This window comes from Crassostrea angulata, chromosome 3, assembly GCF_025612915.1.
Source record: "Crassostrea angulata isolate pt1a10 chromosome 3, ASM2561291v2, whole genome shotgun sequence".
Lineage (NCBI taxonomy): Eukaryota > Metazoa > Mollusca > Bivalvia > Ostreida > Ostreidae > Magallana > Magallana angulata.
The window spans coordinates 6,789,350-6,808,697 of record NC_069113.1 but is presented as its reverse complement, the minus strand read 5'-3'; the positions used below and the strand labels follow the sequence as shown (position 1 = coordinate 6,808,697).

The 19,348-nt window shown below is 34.5% G+C and overlaps 1 protein-coding gene across 3 annotated transcripts; it reads right to left on the bottom strand.

Moving 5' to 3' along the window:
- Positions 1 to 1,824: 1,824 nt before the first annotated feature.
- Positions 1,825 to 18,742, bottom strand: LOC128175585 (acyl-coenzyme A amino acid N-acyltransferase 2-like). 3 transcript variants are annotated; one of them, XM_052841335.1, is made up of 11 exons: positions 18,658 to 18,742; positions 17,505 to 17,615; positions 17,007 to 17,285; positions 10,823 to 11,086; positions 8,729 to 8,794; positions 8,172 to 8,341; positions 7,811 to 7,924; positions 7,359 to 7,444; positions 5,501 to 5,585; positions 3,516 to 3,717; positions 1,825 to 3,347 (listed from the first exon to the last, which is right to left on the bottom strand). In XM_052841335.1, the coding sequence occupies exons 2-11, from the start codon at positions 17,527 to 17,529 to the stop codon at positions 3,199 to 3,201; spliced, it is 1,440 nt and encodes a 479-aa protein (XP_052697295.1). In that variant the 5' UTR covers positions 17,530 to 17,615; positions 18,658 to 18,742; the 3' UTR covers positions 1,825 to 3,198. The 3 variants fall into 3 exon arrangements, with proteins under 3 accessions (XP_052697295.1, XP_052697297.1, XP_052697296.1); XM_052841337.1 differs by lacking the exon at positions 18,658 to 18,742 and having other exon boundaries at positions 17,448 to 17,536; XM_052841336.1 differs by lacking the exon at positions 8,729 to 8,794 and having other exon boundaries at positions 17,505 to 18,739.
- Positions 18,743 to 19,348: the final 606 nt, after the last annotated feature.

Here is a 19,348-nt window from a genome sequence, read left to right as displayed (position 1 = left end):
TGGTTTTCGAGGGGTGTCAATTTCAACTGTTATCCTCCCAAACAGGCACTATTTATTTTGTTATACTGAATGTCTTTTTTTAAATTTTTAAGAAAATTTTACTGCTTTTATATAGGAATAACGTGAATTCTACAACGAACCGTACGCGCATAATTTTCGCGCATGTAACATTTTTTAATGTTACCGGTTGCCAAGTGCGTTGCTAACGCTGAGGGTAATAGTAAATATTATTAACTGCGTCTTAACCAATCAGATTTCAGTATTTAACATGAAAGTATAACAAAACATTTTATCACATGAAAGGATAATATCATTCAATAAACAAGTGAAAAGCTGTCATGGTGAACTGTATCCATAATCCAAATGTCAACCCTGATTTGATTAAAAAAAAAATACCTATCCAGAGAAATTGTGTACCCTACATGCAATATTCTGCGAGAAAATGACGAAGTTCAACAGCTGGTATTAATTTAAAAAAATTACCAGAAAGCATACTCCAAATAATATGCACATCTCAGTAATATATCCAAATGATCTGCTAAACATCAACTTCCTATCTTCAAAACTGTAGGAGGAGCTATCCGTAGAATAGAGGTACCATATATGCAATGTTCTGCCAGAAAATGACTAAGTTCAAAATCTGGTATTTTTTTCAACAAGGGTACCCTCCTGGCAACCGCCCGCTTGCCTGCCATTTTCACCATTTCAATAACTGGATTTTTCTTTTGAAAAACTCGGTTAAAAATAGTATAATATAATGATACAACATTATATTGTTTCATGTGATATGATATTGGAGAGAGAGAGAGAGAGAGAGAGAGAGAGAGAGAGAGAGAGAGAGAGAGAGAGAGAGAGAGAGAGAGAGAGCCAATTAACAACAAGGTGTATTGATATCCCTTCCCCTCCCCAGTTTGGGATACCCCTAATACATACTGGAAGGCTTTATTACACCTGCCATGTATACACGAGAGCTACTGTTGGCGTGTGTATACTAGCAACAATACACAGGGGATGTCATAATTAATATGAAGGAATTCTTACCTTACCTTTAATCAATATTTGGGATGCAATCACAAGGTGTAATTATGAATAAAAGCATTTGTAAAATTTTTAAGGCATCTAATCTATTCTTCCTCCATTACATTTTTTGCAAGTTCAATTTTCAAATTTTCTCTGGCTGTATTATAACAATATTAGCTAGTCTGTACATTAGTGTGGAATTTTTCATTCCTTTCCACCTATAAATTGGACCAGTGTTATTATTATACGTGTTTCCCCCTTTATCATAAAAATCACAATCCGTAAGGGGGGGGGGGGGAGGGGATAGCGTAGTGCACCCATAACTTAATTTCTTCCTTCCGATTCAATTTTTTACAAGTTCCCGAAAAAGTGGGGGAGGGGGGTTTTGGCCAACGTCATGATAATTCACTTTTTATGTAAATTTAAGAAAAATGTTAGTGCGAGAAAAAATTGGAGGCCAGACCCCCAATACCAGCACCCCCCCCCCCCCCCCCCCCCTGCTTCGTACCTGAAGTTCATCTTATACTATAATATAGCGTTATTTTAAAATCCTTATGGTTCACAACCATTAAAAAAAGGATGATGCAATCTTCAGTTATCAAACAAATCTAGATGACACTTTTTTTTTTAAAATTCCGTACATACTTTTATTCCCTTTTCTGGTCTAGATTCTATGGACATTGGTAATATTGAGAGTTGAACCCTTCTTTTGTTTGTTTTTTCTTCGATATATTAGAATGTGCGTTTATTATTACCGTTGTGCTGCACATCTTAATTAAGCACAAATTTAACCCAAAGATTACAAAAATTCGTAAAATTATTTTATTCAACCATTTAATCAATGTCATATAATGTTTGATTTCTTTAAAAGTCAAACAATACGACAACTTAACTCATTATATCAAGCTTTAATTAAATAATAATATTTACAATTTATATTTACATGTATATATCAAAATTTACCTTATGCATGTACATGTATATAGATGGGTTTTTTTTACTCATGCTTTACACATCTATTATATATACCACCATCTTAACGTTACATGTACTAAACAATTGAATTCTGAATGAATGAAATATGACGTGTGTACCTGAACATACACATACACAATTGGAAATGTAACACAGCATGCCGTCAGACATTTTTAAGATATATTTATGGACAAACACAACGTTCCTCAGGTTAAGATTTTTTTTCTTGATATAACATTTCTTCTTTACTTGCAATTCAGAGTGCATTACCAGGCTATTTTTGGAGTTAGATATTTTGATTTTTTGGATTAATAGCATGCAAAAGGCAATTGAATGCTTACTGATAATGTCGTTGACATTTTCAACATAAACTATATACTGTATTTATATAGAAAATTATCAAATAACATGAATATGTACATTTAGAATTACAGAAATGGAAATCTTCACATTGCGGAGATAAAAAAGTTAAAATAACGATGATAGGTCGTGTCTGACCTTAATTTAAACTTTAATTAAATTTTATACCTTTTGAATAACATTTATCATCTTAACAAAGTTCATTGTGGTATCAATGTGGTTCATTGTGGTTAAAAGACGCGCTGATGTAGGGATGCATAAAAACTTGTTACTAGTCTTTGTTGACTTAAACTGTATACATGTGCATGGTTACATAATTAGTATTTTCTTAATATCATATGATATATAATTCATATAAAAATGGCATTTTAGTGTGTTTTCTCACAAATACATCAGGGAATGTAAATAAACATTCACATCCCATGGGTGTACTATAGATACTTGTACCTTTATATAGATGTACAATCCATTGATTATGATTCGTGACAGATACACAGACAGACAGATACTAACAAACCCAAACTAACTGCCAAAACAATTAGACAGTTGTTCATTATATGGCATGTACACTAAGATGAAATGTCTCACACACAACTAGAGCTAATAATAGAATCAATCTACATGTATCTATTGTAGATTCTAAAATTGAGGTAAACTTGCTTTGCTATCACATTTTAGTCACAATTTTAATTTTTCTCTGCAATTTAAATCGGCAGACGATTGTTTTAAATATGATGCACGACTATGTAGATCTTCATCTTTGGATCTTTGATCCACACCCTCCAGTTCTAAAGTTTACTGATTGCCTGGGGCACAAAATACTTTGATCCACACCCTCCAGTTCTAAAGTTTACTGGCGGGCTTATAAACACTGTTATTCAATGTCTGTTTGCTGTTTAGATGGTGGGAGAAAAAGTCCAGGATCCGCCTCCAAGAATCCTCCTGGGCAACACTGTGACCCTTTGTCTCTCCTCCCCACAAAAAATCAAACTCTGAAATTGAAAAAACTTAATTTTTCATAATAATTTTCTTATTAACCCAATATGCAATGGCAGGTAAATTGTATTAAAAGGCATAGAGGAGTGTTTTAAGAGTCTCATATCAAAATCATGAGCAAATCAACTTCATGCAGTATAAATGTTTTTTACTCCAGGACTTACGGAAGACTTTGTGGAAGGAATAGCGGCAGTGTGGTGTGTATGGAGGCTCAATTAGATGGCCAGCCCTGGGGTACTTGATCATCTGGAACCGGTGCTTCTGGTCTTCAGGGACCAGCTCCAGGAAGCGTTCATTGGTCTTGTAGTCAAGTGATCCATCATCCTCTCCATTGATACACAACACACTGGCTTCACTCTCCCATGCCTGTAAAAGGAAGAGATACACAATACATAGGCTTCACTCTTCTATGCCTGTAAGAGATACACAACACACTGGCTTCACTCTCCCACGCCTGTAAAAGGGGGAAATACGAAACACATTGGCTTCACTGTTCCCTGCTTGTAAAATAAAGAGATACACAACACTGGCTTCACTATCCCCTGCCTGTAAAAGAAAGAGATACACAACACATTGGCTTCACTATCCCACACCTGTAAAAGAAAGAGATACACAACACATTGGCTTCACTATCCCACACCTGTAAAAGAAAGGCATACACAACACATTGGCTTCTCTATCCCACACCTGTAAAAGAAAGGGATACACAACACATTGGCTTCACTATCCCACACCTGTAAAAGAAAGGGATACACAACACATTGGCTTCACTATCCCACACCTGTAAAAGAAAGGCATACACAACACATTGGCTTCACTCTCCCATACCTGTAAAAGAAAGGGATACACAACACATTGGCTTCACTATCCCACACCTGTAAAAGAAAGGCATACACAACACATTGGCTTCACTATCCCACACCTGTAAAAGAAAGGCATACACAACACATTGGCTTCTCTATCCCACACCTGTAAAAGAAAGGGATACACAACACATTGGCTTCACTATCCCACACCTGTAAAAGAAAGGGATACACAACACATTGGCTTCACTCTCCCCCATGTGCAAAAGGAGAAAGTCCAGTAATGGTTGTTTTTTAAACATTTCAAAGCAAAATTCTTTCTTTAGTGCTACAAGTGAGTATAGCAATGCGTTAAAAAAAATAAACTTATCCTGCGTCAGCGGATTATGTTAAATTTTTTGGCATTGCTTCCTTCATGGCTCATCAGTACATTACAAAGAAGGGAGGCAGCTTGAATATAAAGAAGTCTGATGTTCTTGTGGTCCGTGCTATCATTCTACCTATGGTTGCATATGATAACAAAAGGATCCTTACATGTCATGACTCTCAAAAGAACAAGAGATGTTTGTGAAACACTTATGCCCCCCTTCCTCGGAAACATTCACGAAGAAAATGAACAGAAACTGCAAATAAGTGGAATTTTTCTAAGTCCAAGGGGCATAACTCTGTCAACAATTGCACGTGCATCCCAAATCAAACTTGACCTAGATATCATCATGATAAATCTGTATACCAAATTTCACTTCAACACGTGCAATCTCTGCAAAGAAAATGAGCGGAATATCCAAATAATTGGAATTTTTTTTATGTCCGAGGGGCATAACTCTGACAACAATTGCATCACCGTACCCAAAATCAAACTTGATATTATTGATATTATCATGATAAATATGTATACCAAATAAGTCTACATGTGCTACTTTAAGTAAATGATGGAAACTTCAAATAAATGGAATTTTACGAAGTCCAAGGGGCATAACTCTGTTGAAAATTGCTCGATCATACCTAAAATCGAACTTGATCAAGATATTATTATAAGAAATCTCTATACCAAATTTCATCTTAATACATGCAATCTCTGCAAAGGAAATGAATGAAAACTATTGGTGGACCAAACGACCGACAGACGGACAACAGCAACACAATATGACTGTAATAAAAATCTATTTAACAACATTTATTAAACATTACTTATTGTAGGCATTTGAATAAATTTTGTCACTTTAAAAACCAGACATTGGTAAATGATGCATTTCAAAGTGGATTTTAAAAACTCGAGTACATGTAACTTGACTAATGAGAACTATTTTAACATAACTGATTTTCATATAGACATTTATACATACCTTTATGAATTCATCATCTGTGGGTTTATAACATTCTTTTAAATCTATCCCCTCTGGTGTTGTAATAATTTTATCAAATTTAAATCTGAAACAGTTTGGAAGATTACTGTGGTAATCATTGTAATGTTTTCATTAAGTGGAATCACATCAATAAATACACTGCTATACTCTATCCCAGGTTTCTGCTTCTATCACTTTTTGCGTAATATTTTGAAAAATCAAAAATAACTTTGTGCCCTAACTATGCTCATCCACTAGAATGAAAGAAGAGGTCCATGGGCCACATCGCTTACCTGAACAACAGTTCCTTGTAATATTTTATTTCGTAGCATATGCTATTTCTATTTTAAACTTTAAACCCCTTTCTGGGGCCCCAGTATTGGTCCTGGGTTCATGGTTGGCTTTAACAACTACCAATCTACACCAATTGAGGATCCTTTCATAGTTATCTCACAAATTGTATCATTGTAGTTCTCAAGAAGAAGATTGTAAAACATTTTCTCCATATATTTCTATGTTAAAATTTGAACCCCTCTCGAGAAGAAGATTTCAAAACATTTTTATTTGCAAACTTCTATGTCAAACTTTGAACCCCTCTTGGGGTCCCAATACTAGTATAGGGGTCAAAACTTACAATCTTAGAATCTACAATATTTGAGGATCTTTGCATAGGTATCTGATAAATTGTAACACTGTAGTACATCTACTTGAGAAGCAGATTTTTAAACATTTTCCCAATATATACTTCTATGTTAAACTTTGAATCCCTCTTTGGGCCCCCATATTACCCAGGTAGTCTGGGAGACACAATTTTACAACAGAAATTTAGAATCTACAATAGCCAAGGATGCTTGCATAGTAGTCCCTCAAACTGTTGCAATGTAGTTCTTGAGAAGAAGATTTTTAAGCATTTTCCAACTTACTTCTGTTAAACTTTGAACCCCGCCAGGGGCCCTAGTTTTGGTCCAGCGCTCACGATTTTTTAAATTTAGAATCTTCACTATATATACAAGCTTTTGTGTAAATAGTGGCATGTCTGGTCTAATGGTTCTTGAAAAGAGTTAAGATTTTTAAACATGTTTGCTATTTATTTCTATGTTAAGCTTTGAACCCCGTCTAGGGTCCCAGTTTTTGTCCGGGGGGGTCTCAATTTTTACAATTTAAAGTCTTCAATATACATGTATATACAAGCTTCTGTGTAAATAGTGGCACATCTGGTGCAATGGCTCTTGAGAAGAAGATTTTTAAAGACATACAGTACCGGTACACCTTATTCTCAATGTTTTGCAATTATCTCCCTTTTAAAAAGGGTTTAGTCCGTTATTTTTACAATTTAAAATTCCCTCTCTATAGGGGTGCTTAATATTACGTTTGATTAAATTTGGCCCAGTAGTTTTAGAAGTCAAAAATGTGAAAAGTTTACAGACGGAAAGACAGACGACGGACAACGGGTGATCAGAAAAGCTCACTTAAACCTTCGGTTCAGGTGGGCTAAAAAGTACAATTTATTGTTTTCAAACGCCCCCTCTGCTGCTTCAGGTTTCAATAAACAACGAAAAATAGAAAGTCATTGCAATTGACATGAAAAGTATCCGGATTATAAAGTTGACAAATTGTACAAGGCATCATGAGTATTTCTGAAAGAAGAAAAGATGTAAACATTTCCAATCATAAATCTCCATTAGAATTTTTTTTTCATTCATTTAAATATCTGCAGGTAAAAAATGATGAACAAATCTTTGATTTTTCCTCTGGTATTGATTTCAATTATACCTCTTTGACAGGTATTCTCATTAAAAATTATCAAAATGTGATGGAAATAAAAACCTGGGACAGACTATAACTGAGGTAAACTAACTCGCTATTCATAATGTCTCCTTTGCTATATTTCAGAGGAACATCAGAGTAAAATGAGACACCATTCACCAAAACCACAGCTTTTATCTGAAAAAGTATAGTTGTAGCACATAATTTTGTTCAAAATTCATTTATTTCAAAAACTAATTTCAATGATGAATCAATCAACAGCATATAAATGGAACTGAGGACAGAATCAATTGTGTTATGTTCACATCAGGACATAATAATGGCTGCTACAGGCAGGGTTGTCTCTAAGACCCGGGGGCGGGGAATTCCCCCCCCCCCCCCCCCTAAAGTGATGTATTTACCCGGCTATTTTTGCATTCCAAAAACAATCTAGCTATAAGCTTGACCACCAGACCTCCTTTTATTACTTTTTTTATTTTTTCCTTCTACTTCAATTTTTAGAGACAACCCTGTATAAAGGTACCTGTAACAATGTTCTCTAACCTGGGACACCTGTCTACACAGCTCTAGAGCATACATCCCTCCTTTAGAGAGTCCAATAATACCAATACCATCCTTCTTGACTTTAGGTAATCCTGCAAACCATTCTGTACTTTCCTTTAAAAAACAACCGCAGATAAATATACAATAGTATTAAATTTTATGCAAGTTTTAAAAGCTTCTGCTAAATCAAGTATAATGCTAAACATCAAACATATTTATAGAAGGTACATTCAGAGATGCCCTAAATAAAATATTCACTAATTAGTTGAAAAATCATTTTCTGCCAAATATTCTACAAGCTGAATATAATTTCTACACTTAGTACATCTGACATATATGATGTACTAGTAATTTGACCTACAATTAGATAATCTAATGAGACATCTGGTAGAGACTTTGGTAAGTCCTCATATGCAAAAAATGGCAGAGCGAACACACAGAATCCTCTGGAAGCCAATAAAGCTGCTCTGTGATCAAACAGTCCGCCCCCACTGCCAAACAAGTCAATCACTCCAGGGAAGGGACCAGGTCCTGAAAGCAAATGGCATTCGATAATGAGGTTGGATAACATTCCAACTTCTGTATTTTTAGCCTATAAGCCTCCTCTATTGCTACCGGTCAGCTAGAAAGACCGGTCAGCTTGCATGTGACGTCAATAATGAACTTGGTGGATTTGACGGAACCACCTAGCAGCAATATTTGTACATTCGTTTAGGATTCATATTTTCAATATTATTTTCAAAAAAAATATCGTATTTGCAATTACAAAATATACAATAAATAGAACTACACATATTGCAATTAATAAATATAATTTCTCTTGCAAATTTTGGTCCATACGTCAAATTCCTAGTAAGTATGAATATGCATGAGTTTAAGAATAGCAATGATGTGCAATCATATAGTGGCTATTTATACTTTTTATACAGCCTCCTGTCCGTGACATCAAATAATGAGGATTCCTCAAGAACAATCTAGTGTTGACTGAAATATTGAATAATTATGATATTCAATAGATTTGTCTGGATCATATATTAATTGCACATTATCATTTAATCTCCTACGTATCTTTCTATGTATACATGTAGCTAACGGTATATACATGTAGCCCCACCACCCCATCGATCCAATAAAATGATTATTCAACAAGTTGAACCACTGCTAAATGAAGCTTGAATATTCCCCCAATTAAGTACTGACATCCGTGATCGTAGCATGACATATTTTCATCTAGTTTTGCTATTCATGCATATTAAACCTACTATTAGAATAATTTAGCAAACAAACATCCAGATTACACCCTTTAATGCAAAAAAACCCCATAGTCAATAGGTGCATAGGTAGAGTACCCAGGCCACGGGCGGTGAGGCTTGATTAATACTGTATGTCTGGCCAGCGCTGTTGATTTCAAAGTATATGTAAGTCGGGAAGTAAGTGTGTTTTTGCAAGCTGATAAGAGTATTTTGGGTGAAAAGTGTGAAAATATTTGACAGAATGTACATGTTTTCTTTTAAAAGTGAATTAGGAGATATTACAAGATCTAACAGTATAGTATTTTTAAAATTAGCTTTAAAGAGACTTTACAGCAAATTCTCCTCATCTTGGTTATTTCCCTTTTTAAATATATTTAGATAAAAGAAAAGAAGTTATACATGTACCGAAAGATTGAATCTTTTTACAGCAATATTAAGCATGCAATTGCGTGTTAAAGACTTTTCCAGAATTCAAAATTTATACCTTTAAAATTTGGTTTACACCACAATTAAAATCTGAAATTTGTAGTCTTTTCACCCCCTTGCAGAAAGGCACGCTGAATTGTTCACTATTGATGCACCAAGCTGTTGATCAAAAGGCTAAGCTAGCAATAATTACAGTTTGGACCATCCGAAATGATTAATTTAACGGTAAATTGAGAACTTTCAAACTTTACAAGGCATTTATTACAGTATTTGAAATTTCAGGTAAGTTATGGGTCAATTTTCATTTCACGTTATTTGCGCAAATTAAGCTGTAGCATCTCTTAAATATATATTTTTCATTCCATAATTTTTGGAAACACTTACTAGAAATATACTGTAAACATATTATATTTGGCGTGTACGATATTTGGCAGAATTTAGTTTTTGAACAGGTTGGCGTGGATTTGAATTAGCATATTTCTGAATGTTACTATTCCTATGCATGTATGCATAGAACTCGTTTATAAATACTTTGAAAATCATCAGATTTAAATGGTACAAACAATTTAGATATTTTTTGTAGTCATATGTAATCCTACACCAGAGTTCAATATAGTCTTGTTCAACCAGACGCTCGGCTGTCTCTGTAAATTTCCGACAAGCAGAGAGTCTTTCTTGCTTGTCAGAGATTTATGGAGACAACCGAAGGTCTTTTTAAATGAGACTAGAATTAAATATTGCTTGGATCCATTCAATTTTCCGGAAATAATTCTATTTCTGATACATAAGTTCGATGGAATTAATTAGTTTATCTATAAATATTACACAACGTGATTCACATGGTGTTTTCCCGGGATTCTTAAAATTGTCGGAAAAGCCCGAAAATTCATAGTATAGTAATTCAAATACGGGTAACAAACTTCTATCATTCGAAATTAAATATCATTGATCTTAAGATAAATATTAATCAATAATTTCAAATCCCGTCGGTACTTCGATAGTTTGATTACATGTACACCGTATTAGATTAATATCCTCCGAAATGATGCCTCCGTCTATCAGTATACTTATAAAAATCTTCAGTTGTTAACTTGCCCAAAGAATTGTTTTTTTTTTTTAAATTAAGATTCATTGTAAATAAATTAAGCAAAATCCAAGACCAAAAAGCACTTGCAATTGAAAGTTGCAGATCAAGTTTCATAAAAAAAAAAAAAGTTACTCAAAAGCTGTGATAATTTCAAATTTTTCTCAGTTTATGTTTTTGAGCTAGATTTATTTATATTGATGCACTAAAGATATTAACAGCATGATGCCATTAAATACAGAAATGTACCTGGAGGAGTGAAGATTGCTCCCCTGATGTTTCCCTCAACCACTCTCTCTCGTCGCACACTCTTGTGTTTGTACCAACGGAGAACATTCACTGTCGCCAGTGGTTGTGGGGGAGGATCAAAAAGATCCTCCCATGAAAGGTGTCCCTCCAGCACAGACAGATCCACTGCTATTGGCTTAGTTATGTCCTTTTTAAGCAGTCTTACATTTTGTCTGCAGGAGGGTTCAGGTTTCATGCTCCAAAATAATCCCATAGGCTCAATACCTAAATAAGAGAAAAGGATTTAATAAACAAATATTAATAGTCTTATCTATATTGTAAGAGCAGCAACATGTGGGGTCAATACTTAAATAAAAGAAAAGGATTCATATATGGACAGAATTTTATCCATCATGCAAGAACAACAGCTTTTAACATCTGGATTTTTAAAATTCATTTTAAGTCTCTGAATTCTACAATTTGAACTTCAGTTAAAAAAAAGACCAAGAGCCCCATTGGCCACATTGCTCACCTGAGCAACAATAGCCATAATAAAACCAGCTTTATGGACTCATACACGAACTATGTACAAATTAGTAAAATATTGAATTTCTATTGTAATTGGATGATTTCATAGTCATATATTACATATAGGACATAGTAATTCTCAAGAAGATCTTAAACAACTGTTTCTATATAAAATCTATAACAGACTTTGAATCTCTTGTGGGGCCCAATAATTGTCCAGGGCGCCAGTCTAAACTATTGAGAATGAAGAAATGTCAAAATTCTTGCATATAAATGAAACACAGTGCAAATGGTCACCATACCCTACGTCCTTGGATCATGATTTGAACAAACTTGAATCTACACTACCTAAGGATGCTTCCACACAAGTTACAGCTTTTAGCTTTTTCTGAGAAGAAGAAGATTTTACTATATATAAAATTATGAAATAATTAGACAATCTATTGTGACCCCACCTTTCCCTGGGAATCATGACTTGAACAACCTTTAATCTACACTTCATAAAGATGTTTCCACCAAAAGTTTCAGCTTTTTCTAGCCAATAAGTTTTTGAGAAAAATATTTTTAAAAGATACCAACATTTTTAATAATTCTTCATTATCTCCTTTTGAAGAGGGCCTGGCCTTTCATTTTAATGGGTACCTGCAGCCCATCCGATGTGAAACATATGTTAAAGAGTTTATTTACCAAAATTTAATGCAAAAAACCGCATCGAAATCGGTGCAAAAATAATGAAGTTACGCCCCTTCAAAGTGGCTATTTTTACCTGCTTTGGGAAATCTAATCAAGAAAAAAACAGAATTAGGCGATAACGAGGCTTCAGCGGAAGTGACGTCACGAGGTCAACACGACGGAAATTTCCTTACAAAGCTATACAAATTAAATTTGATTTTTCAGCCAAAATGATTGATATGGGTCTGATGTTTTGACGTATTTTGTTAATTTAAGTATTGTAGATCTAGAAATTTGTATCCGTTATTATTTTATTACAATCTGATTTCTTTTTAAACGATTTTAAAATTTGTTATTCTCGTCGCCTTTTTACCGATGAATACGATATCTTAAAACGCTTACATGGGCAAATTTATGTTCATTATTCATTTTATTGATTACATAATATCCTTTCACACACGAGTGATCCGAGATAATGACACAGGTAAACAGGTAAACTAACGAAGCCACTGCTCCAGACACACGTGTATCTGGGGTATGTATACACAAGGTACACGAGTCTGGTGAACAAAGAGAGGGTTTCACACCTCTAGACTGGTAAATTCATTTGTGTATAATTAGCTACTCAATTGTTAAAAGATAAAACAGAAAAATAAATTAGACTGTGTAAAATCAAGCATTCGTCAGCTAAAACATGTGTATAGTCCGACAATCAGTGATTAAAGAAGCATGCATGATACTATTGAATAGTAAAACTAATGTTCAAAGTAAATGCCTTTATTGTTACTTATCTTATCACTTAAATAATGACAAAAATTTACAATTCTGCAATTGAAACCTTTTTTATGTGATCAAGTAATTATTTCGGATTTATAATTTGTTATTTAATAAAGTGCAACTTTTTTTCGAGCGCTATGGTCAGCAATTAAACGCTTTATAACTCCGTATAGCTTAAATTGTAATACTGACAACGAATCATTATGAAATCTAAATAAACTGGAACATTTTGACAAAGGATGTAAAAAATGTAAAATTAAATTCCATTATCGTATTTTTAAAAGAATACGAGACAGACATAATCATGCATGCAGCCATCTTGGACTTTCGCCTTGTTCCGTTTATAATCCCGTGTTTGTTTGTTAAAGAATGCATACTATTTTGATTGTTATTGGTCCGATATCAATATTATTGAATAATCGGGCGACATCATTTGTAATGTTATGCCTTATACGAGGAATAGACCCCGAGTTACCTTTTACGAAATATCATTATGTATTATCAATATTATTATTATAATCAGTTAATAATGTCACTGAGAAATCATTCGAAAGAATGACAATATTAACAAAATATGTTTCGTATAACAATAATGCTTTGATTAATTGTCATTTTGCTACATATGGTGTGCATTTATATGTAAAATGTGTTACACATTTGACGAAATTCATGAAGCAAACAATTGTCCAAATTCAGCATTTTTGTTCGATAAAATACGGGTTAAACTCAAACGACAGTATACAGTACAGGCAACGCGGATCCCGTGTTTCCCGCGCCCCGTCACGGTATAAACACATCCAGGTGATCGGCCAGGTGAGACAGGTATACCGCGTTCCCATCACGGTAAACTCATCATCTACCTGTCCCCGCCACGGTAAAATTATCGATGGAAAAGTATCGTATATAGCGGGAGTTATCTCCCCGAATGACAAATGAATTGCATGTTTCTTTATATTTAATAACGATATTTAACCAGATTTTGACAGGGTCTATAATCGAAATACTTGGAGTCTTTTTTACTATTTTTTTTATTTCATAGCTATTAAATAAATTATAAAAGTATTTAATTCAATACTTGTGCAGCAATTGCAAATAAAATATTTTCGAATCCATTATCATATTTTAAAAAGGTCGTTAAATCAAAAATCATCATGGAATGATTTTAATTGCCAATATAATTATAAATGTGTAAGCAGTGTGATTGTGTTTTCTTAACAATTAATTGGTCCGCCTACATTTGTATTGTTTGTTGTTGAAGTCCATGCGTGTCAACTAATGATGAGCAAGTGATTAAAAATTAGGGCTTCCTATAAAATTACCAACCCGGTATTTTTAGTACGTTCCGTTCATTTCTTACAAGGTCTTCTACGTGTAAAGAACATTTTTTGTGAATTCACGTTTTAGTGAATTTGTGTTGCGTTACTTTAGGTACATGTATGGCTCGTCGTTTGTCATTGCGCGAGGATTCCCACTTTCTAGTGCGTTACGTTTGCGACGACAATCTTTATGTGCGAAGCCGTGTGTTCTTCAAGACTTAGTCTAACTTCAATATTCAGTGTGGAAATAAGTATGACGTTCAGTGGGGCCGGCCTGAGGAAGTCGATCGAGCTGTGGTCTTGCATGCTGGATGTGAGCAGGACATGAGGGCCAAGCTGCGAGAGATGGAAGATACCGAGTGTCTACCAGCCTCTCCTTTCTCATCAACTTCTTTGCCACCTTCGAATACGCCCCATTGTAATGCGAAAAATCTCATTAACGTGTATCTCTCTGAACTGAATTATAACAAATAGAGTAAGGAGCCTTAGAGATACCCAGAGTTGCATTAAATTATGTAATTGAAAGATATTCTGGGTATCCCATGTCATGGTGTCGTGATGGTGTACCAGCTACCCGCCGTGACGGAGGTTAGCGTTCGCTCGCGACTGAGCCCACCCCCCCCCCCCCTCTCTCTCTCTCTTAACAGAATAACTGAATAATTTTTTTGAGAAGGAAATGTTGTTAAACCGTTCTTATGTTCTTACACATTTCAAAGAAATTAAGAACATACTTTGAAAGTTTTGCTGTTGATATTTCATGCCGATAAAAAAAAAATTATGTGTGCATGTACATGTAATTTTATTGAAAGCTACTACAAATATGTAAACCCGTTTCCTGTTATTGTAACCTTACCCCCCCCCCCCCCCCCCCACCGCTTTATGACTGTCGAAGTTAACTTATTTGACTTTAGTCCCAATTGTTTTACACAAAGGTGTGAAACCGTCGCACTGACAGGAAATCACTCTACGCTTGAACGCACAGAATACACAGGAATGAGGCAGGTAGATAATCTGTGTAACGATTGACCAAGAAGATTTCTACATGCATATCAAACAATTTTACTAATAGTTATATCAAATAAATAATTCAATTTACAGCGTTCTTTAACCGCTAAACGTGTTGAAGATGTTCCTTCCCGCAAAAAACCTCCATTATAAACTAAACGAGCGATAGAGAAAAAACACAACGAAATAAACTTTCCAAACACAGTATATCATGCATCACGAACATTGTAAAAAAAAACTTAACTGCTAAACATACTTCTTATTTTCTTTATAAAAAATAAAACTAATAGAACGAAACTTTATCATGGAGAAAACACGTGGTAGAGCTAGCGGGCTGATTTGATTGACAGGTGCAGCACGTGGACTCAAATCTGAAATTGCATGATGGATTCAATCACAGTGTACCATATATATTCTTTTATCATTACTAATTTTATGAATATTTAGTATTGGATATTAGTATATTTCACATAATTGTACGTTAAATTACGCCCAAACGTCTCTCTCTCTCTCTCTCTCTCTCTCTCTCTCTCTCTCTCTCTCTCTCTCTCTCCTGTAAGGTGTTGTGCGATTAGTCGAAGCCGTACGCGATGTAGACTTTTTCTTTTGTCGTGAATAGGTGTGAAAACCCTCAAGGGCATGTTGTTTTCTACCCTGAGTTTGTTAATCACTACATGTACAAGTATACACAGAAAATGATCGTGACTTAAACTTTATATGTATACACAGGAAACGCATACTGATAACACGTTATGATTCCATGTGCTTTAACGCAGCACCAACTTTATATATGAATGATAATATTATCATAAAATGGAAAAATAAATTTGTTAGTTGATTCCCGACATTTGTTCATTTCTAAATTTAAAACATACACAAGTATTGACAGTTTACGGCGCTATGCGTGTCAAATTATAAAACGAGAAGATGAAATTGCTCTGCCTTGATACGAGTTCATCTAATGAAAATATTTAATTTTAAGATTGTTATAAAAACAGGATTATTAACTAATAGAAATAATAACTGAAAAAAGCACGTCAAATAAAAAGATGTGTGTTCTTATTTACACATCACAAAATTTAACTGCGTAATAATCATGTTATGTTGTAATTCGAATGTAGTTTCCGATTTCATGAAATTCTATTTCATAAATATAGTTTATTAATTTTATAATAATATGGACCACAATTTATTTACAATGCAGCTGTTATGCTCAAATCTGAAGTCGCATATTTGACGTGGATTTACGCGACCCGCATTGCCTGTAATGTACAGTACAGGTAAAGTAACAACAACAAGCAGCAGCAGGAATAACGGTAAATCACATCGTCGCGGTGTCATCACGGTTGCTATCCATACCGCGATCAAAAACCGCGATGGTGTATCGCGGGAACGATAAAAATACCGTGACGGTAACGCGGGCCAATACGGGATCCGCGTTGCCTGTACTGTAATTAGTCATCCAGGGTTGATACGGAAACAAAATAAAAGAAAAAAATATTCATATATCGATTAAACAATGCAAGAAAACGAACAGTTTTCATACGATATTCCTGTTTCTCATACAGCGGCGTTGACCCCGTGACGTCACAGTTCATCTCGCGCCAAAACGGCTTGATTCAAAACTTGTTCAGGTGTGAAATCGGGTTTTCCCCAATTATCTCGAAAACTACTTATGCGATCGATGTAAAATTTTCAGGATGATGTTTTTACACATAGATCTCCATTATATCAAAAATTGACCGGCACTGCAGGTACCCTTTAATAAACTTGAATCCCTTTACCTGATCAAAAAAGCTTACTTGAGCTTTTGGCTCAGGTGAGCTTAAAATACAAAGTTCTTTATAAAAAAAATCATCCCTTTTTAAAATTCTTTTGATAAGGACAAAATACAAATTTATACATACCATTGTAAGTTCCTAGCTGAGATTTTTGTTCCCCAACAACGACAGAACCTTCGTCTGTTGCAGTGTAACATCCATATGATGAAAATCGCAGGGACCCTTCTTGTAATGAGGCTTTGATTGTGATTGGTCCATTCTTGGGCAGTCCATCCACTCTGATGTTGACTTTCTCATCAACTAAAGCTTCATTTGGAGTTACTGATAACTGTACATTAGACATGTGGAGAGTTGAAGTGGAAAACCTATTGATTTTCGGTAATGACGTCACAACCGAAAATAACTCTGAAAGGTAATATTAAAATGCACCATATGTAAAATCTTTCTTAAATCATTTCATAGATGTTAAATAAAACCATGTGTTTTCAACGTTGTAAATCAAATAATCTTTATCGGCTATTGTTATGTTATGTTTTCATGAAAATCGACACAGGTGGAATATTCTACCTCATCGTCAAACAAGAGCTTCCAAACACAACCTTTGATCAGCTAATTCATACTTACTTCGTATATTCCGCACACGTGACATAATCAAATATCAACAACAGTCCATCTCAAACTGAAAAGCCTTCTTTCATTTTCGAGGAAGACTACCGATCCCGATGTTAATTACACCTGACAAAAAGGACTAAGTTATGAATATTATTTTTTCACCTACAAAATTGAAGTTAATAATTGAAAAGCACTTCAAAAAAATACAATTTTTTATAGTTTAATTCAGGTTCTTTAAATGACTGCTTGGATTTTCCAGAATCAATCAATCATGGCTTTTCATCATTGGCAAAGCAGAGCACTGGAAGTAAAAAGACTTCTTTTCTATTGTGAAATTATTTGGTACATGAAATACAAATTTTCAATTATTTTTTTATATGGCAATTGCTTTTTCATAAATATTTTTACTAAAACATCAATATTTTTTTGTTCGGTAGATTTTGGAAATTCAAATGGTCGAAATAATTGATTCAAAATTCATCAGAGATCAGACGGTGAGGACCGTTTCCTCATGATTAGCTGTATAATTTCATTATCAATTTTAATACATCCAGAGAAAAAGCGGACTTGAAAATCGGTTAATACGTTGCATTTAATCTAAAAAGATACTCATTCACAACATTTTTAAAACGATGTTTTGTCTCTAGGCTTAACATGGGACTTCTCTACAATAATGACATATTTTTCAAGTTCTTTGGGCGTTGTGGCGGTTGTCATGTTGAATACTAACTCTGGTGTAAGGAACAATTTATAAAATATTGTAGATCGACATTCATTTCTTAAATTCAGTTTCAATGATTCCATCAAACTTGCTTGTGCGCCTACTTTCGTTATTCATAGCGTAAGAGTCAAACCCTTCTACACCTTTGAGTAAATGAGAATTGAAACTTAAAGATTATTTGATTCTACCACTGGAACTGTAAATAAAATTAATTTTGAAGAATGAGCTTGTCTTTTAAGGGTATATATACATGTATATACAGCGTATTTTAATCACATTCTTCAAATAATTTTCATCATTTCATTCATTATGCAGAGATATAACTTTCCCGCTAATTACATATTTGAGCTCAATTACGCGCGTTACAAATAAAACATCTACCAAATTATTTATTTCACAAATAGATAATAACTTTTAAAATGCTCTAAACAACTATTTCCCTACCCTTTGCGGATAAAAACAAAGTCAGCGTCACTAATGCTATCACATTGTGTGCCGCCCTGTGCCCTACTTCTGGGTGACCCCATCCTGTCCAGCCTTCAATTACCACATAAATGCACGAACACGTGATTGCACAAAGATAAACTGAAGTTACGTAACATTTTAAAAGTTTGTGTCCAATTCAGGTGCTATGAAATGGCATACTCTAAAACCTGGCATGGCCTGGCCCCATTGGCCTGGCCTGGCCTCAAAGTTGGCCTGGCCTCCCTTTTGGCCTGGCCCCAAATTTTGGCCTGGCCTCAAAATATGGCCTGGCCCCTAATTTGGCCTCTTCAAAAATTGTTGGCCTCAAATTTTAAAATTTTTCTTTTTTCAATTTCTTACATTTAGTTTGAATTTTTACTGATTTCTTTTAGAAATTAAAAATCCAATGCTTTATTAATGTTTAAGGAATAATCACATGAAAAAATATATAATAATTTATGACAATTGACCGATTGTTCAAGTTTAATTAATTTAATCCATGTCTAAACACACAAAAATTACCTATGACATGCATGTAAAGTACTGCTCTTTCTATTGTTAAGGAATAGATTATGCCAATACCAAAGCGATTAACTTTAAAACAAAGAGCCCCCCCCCCCCCCCCCCCCATCTCCCATTTAAAAGTTAAACATCATCTTAAGAGACTGAC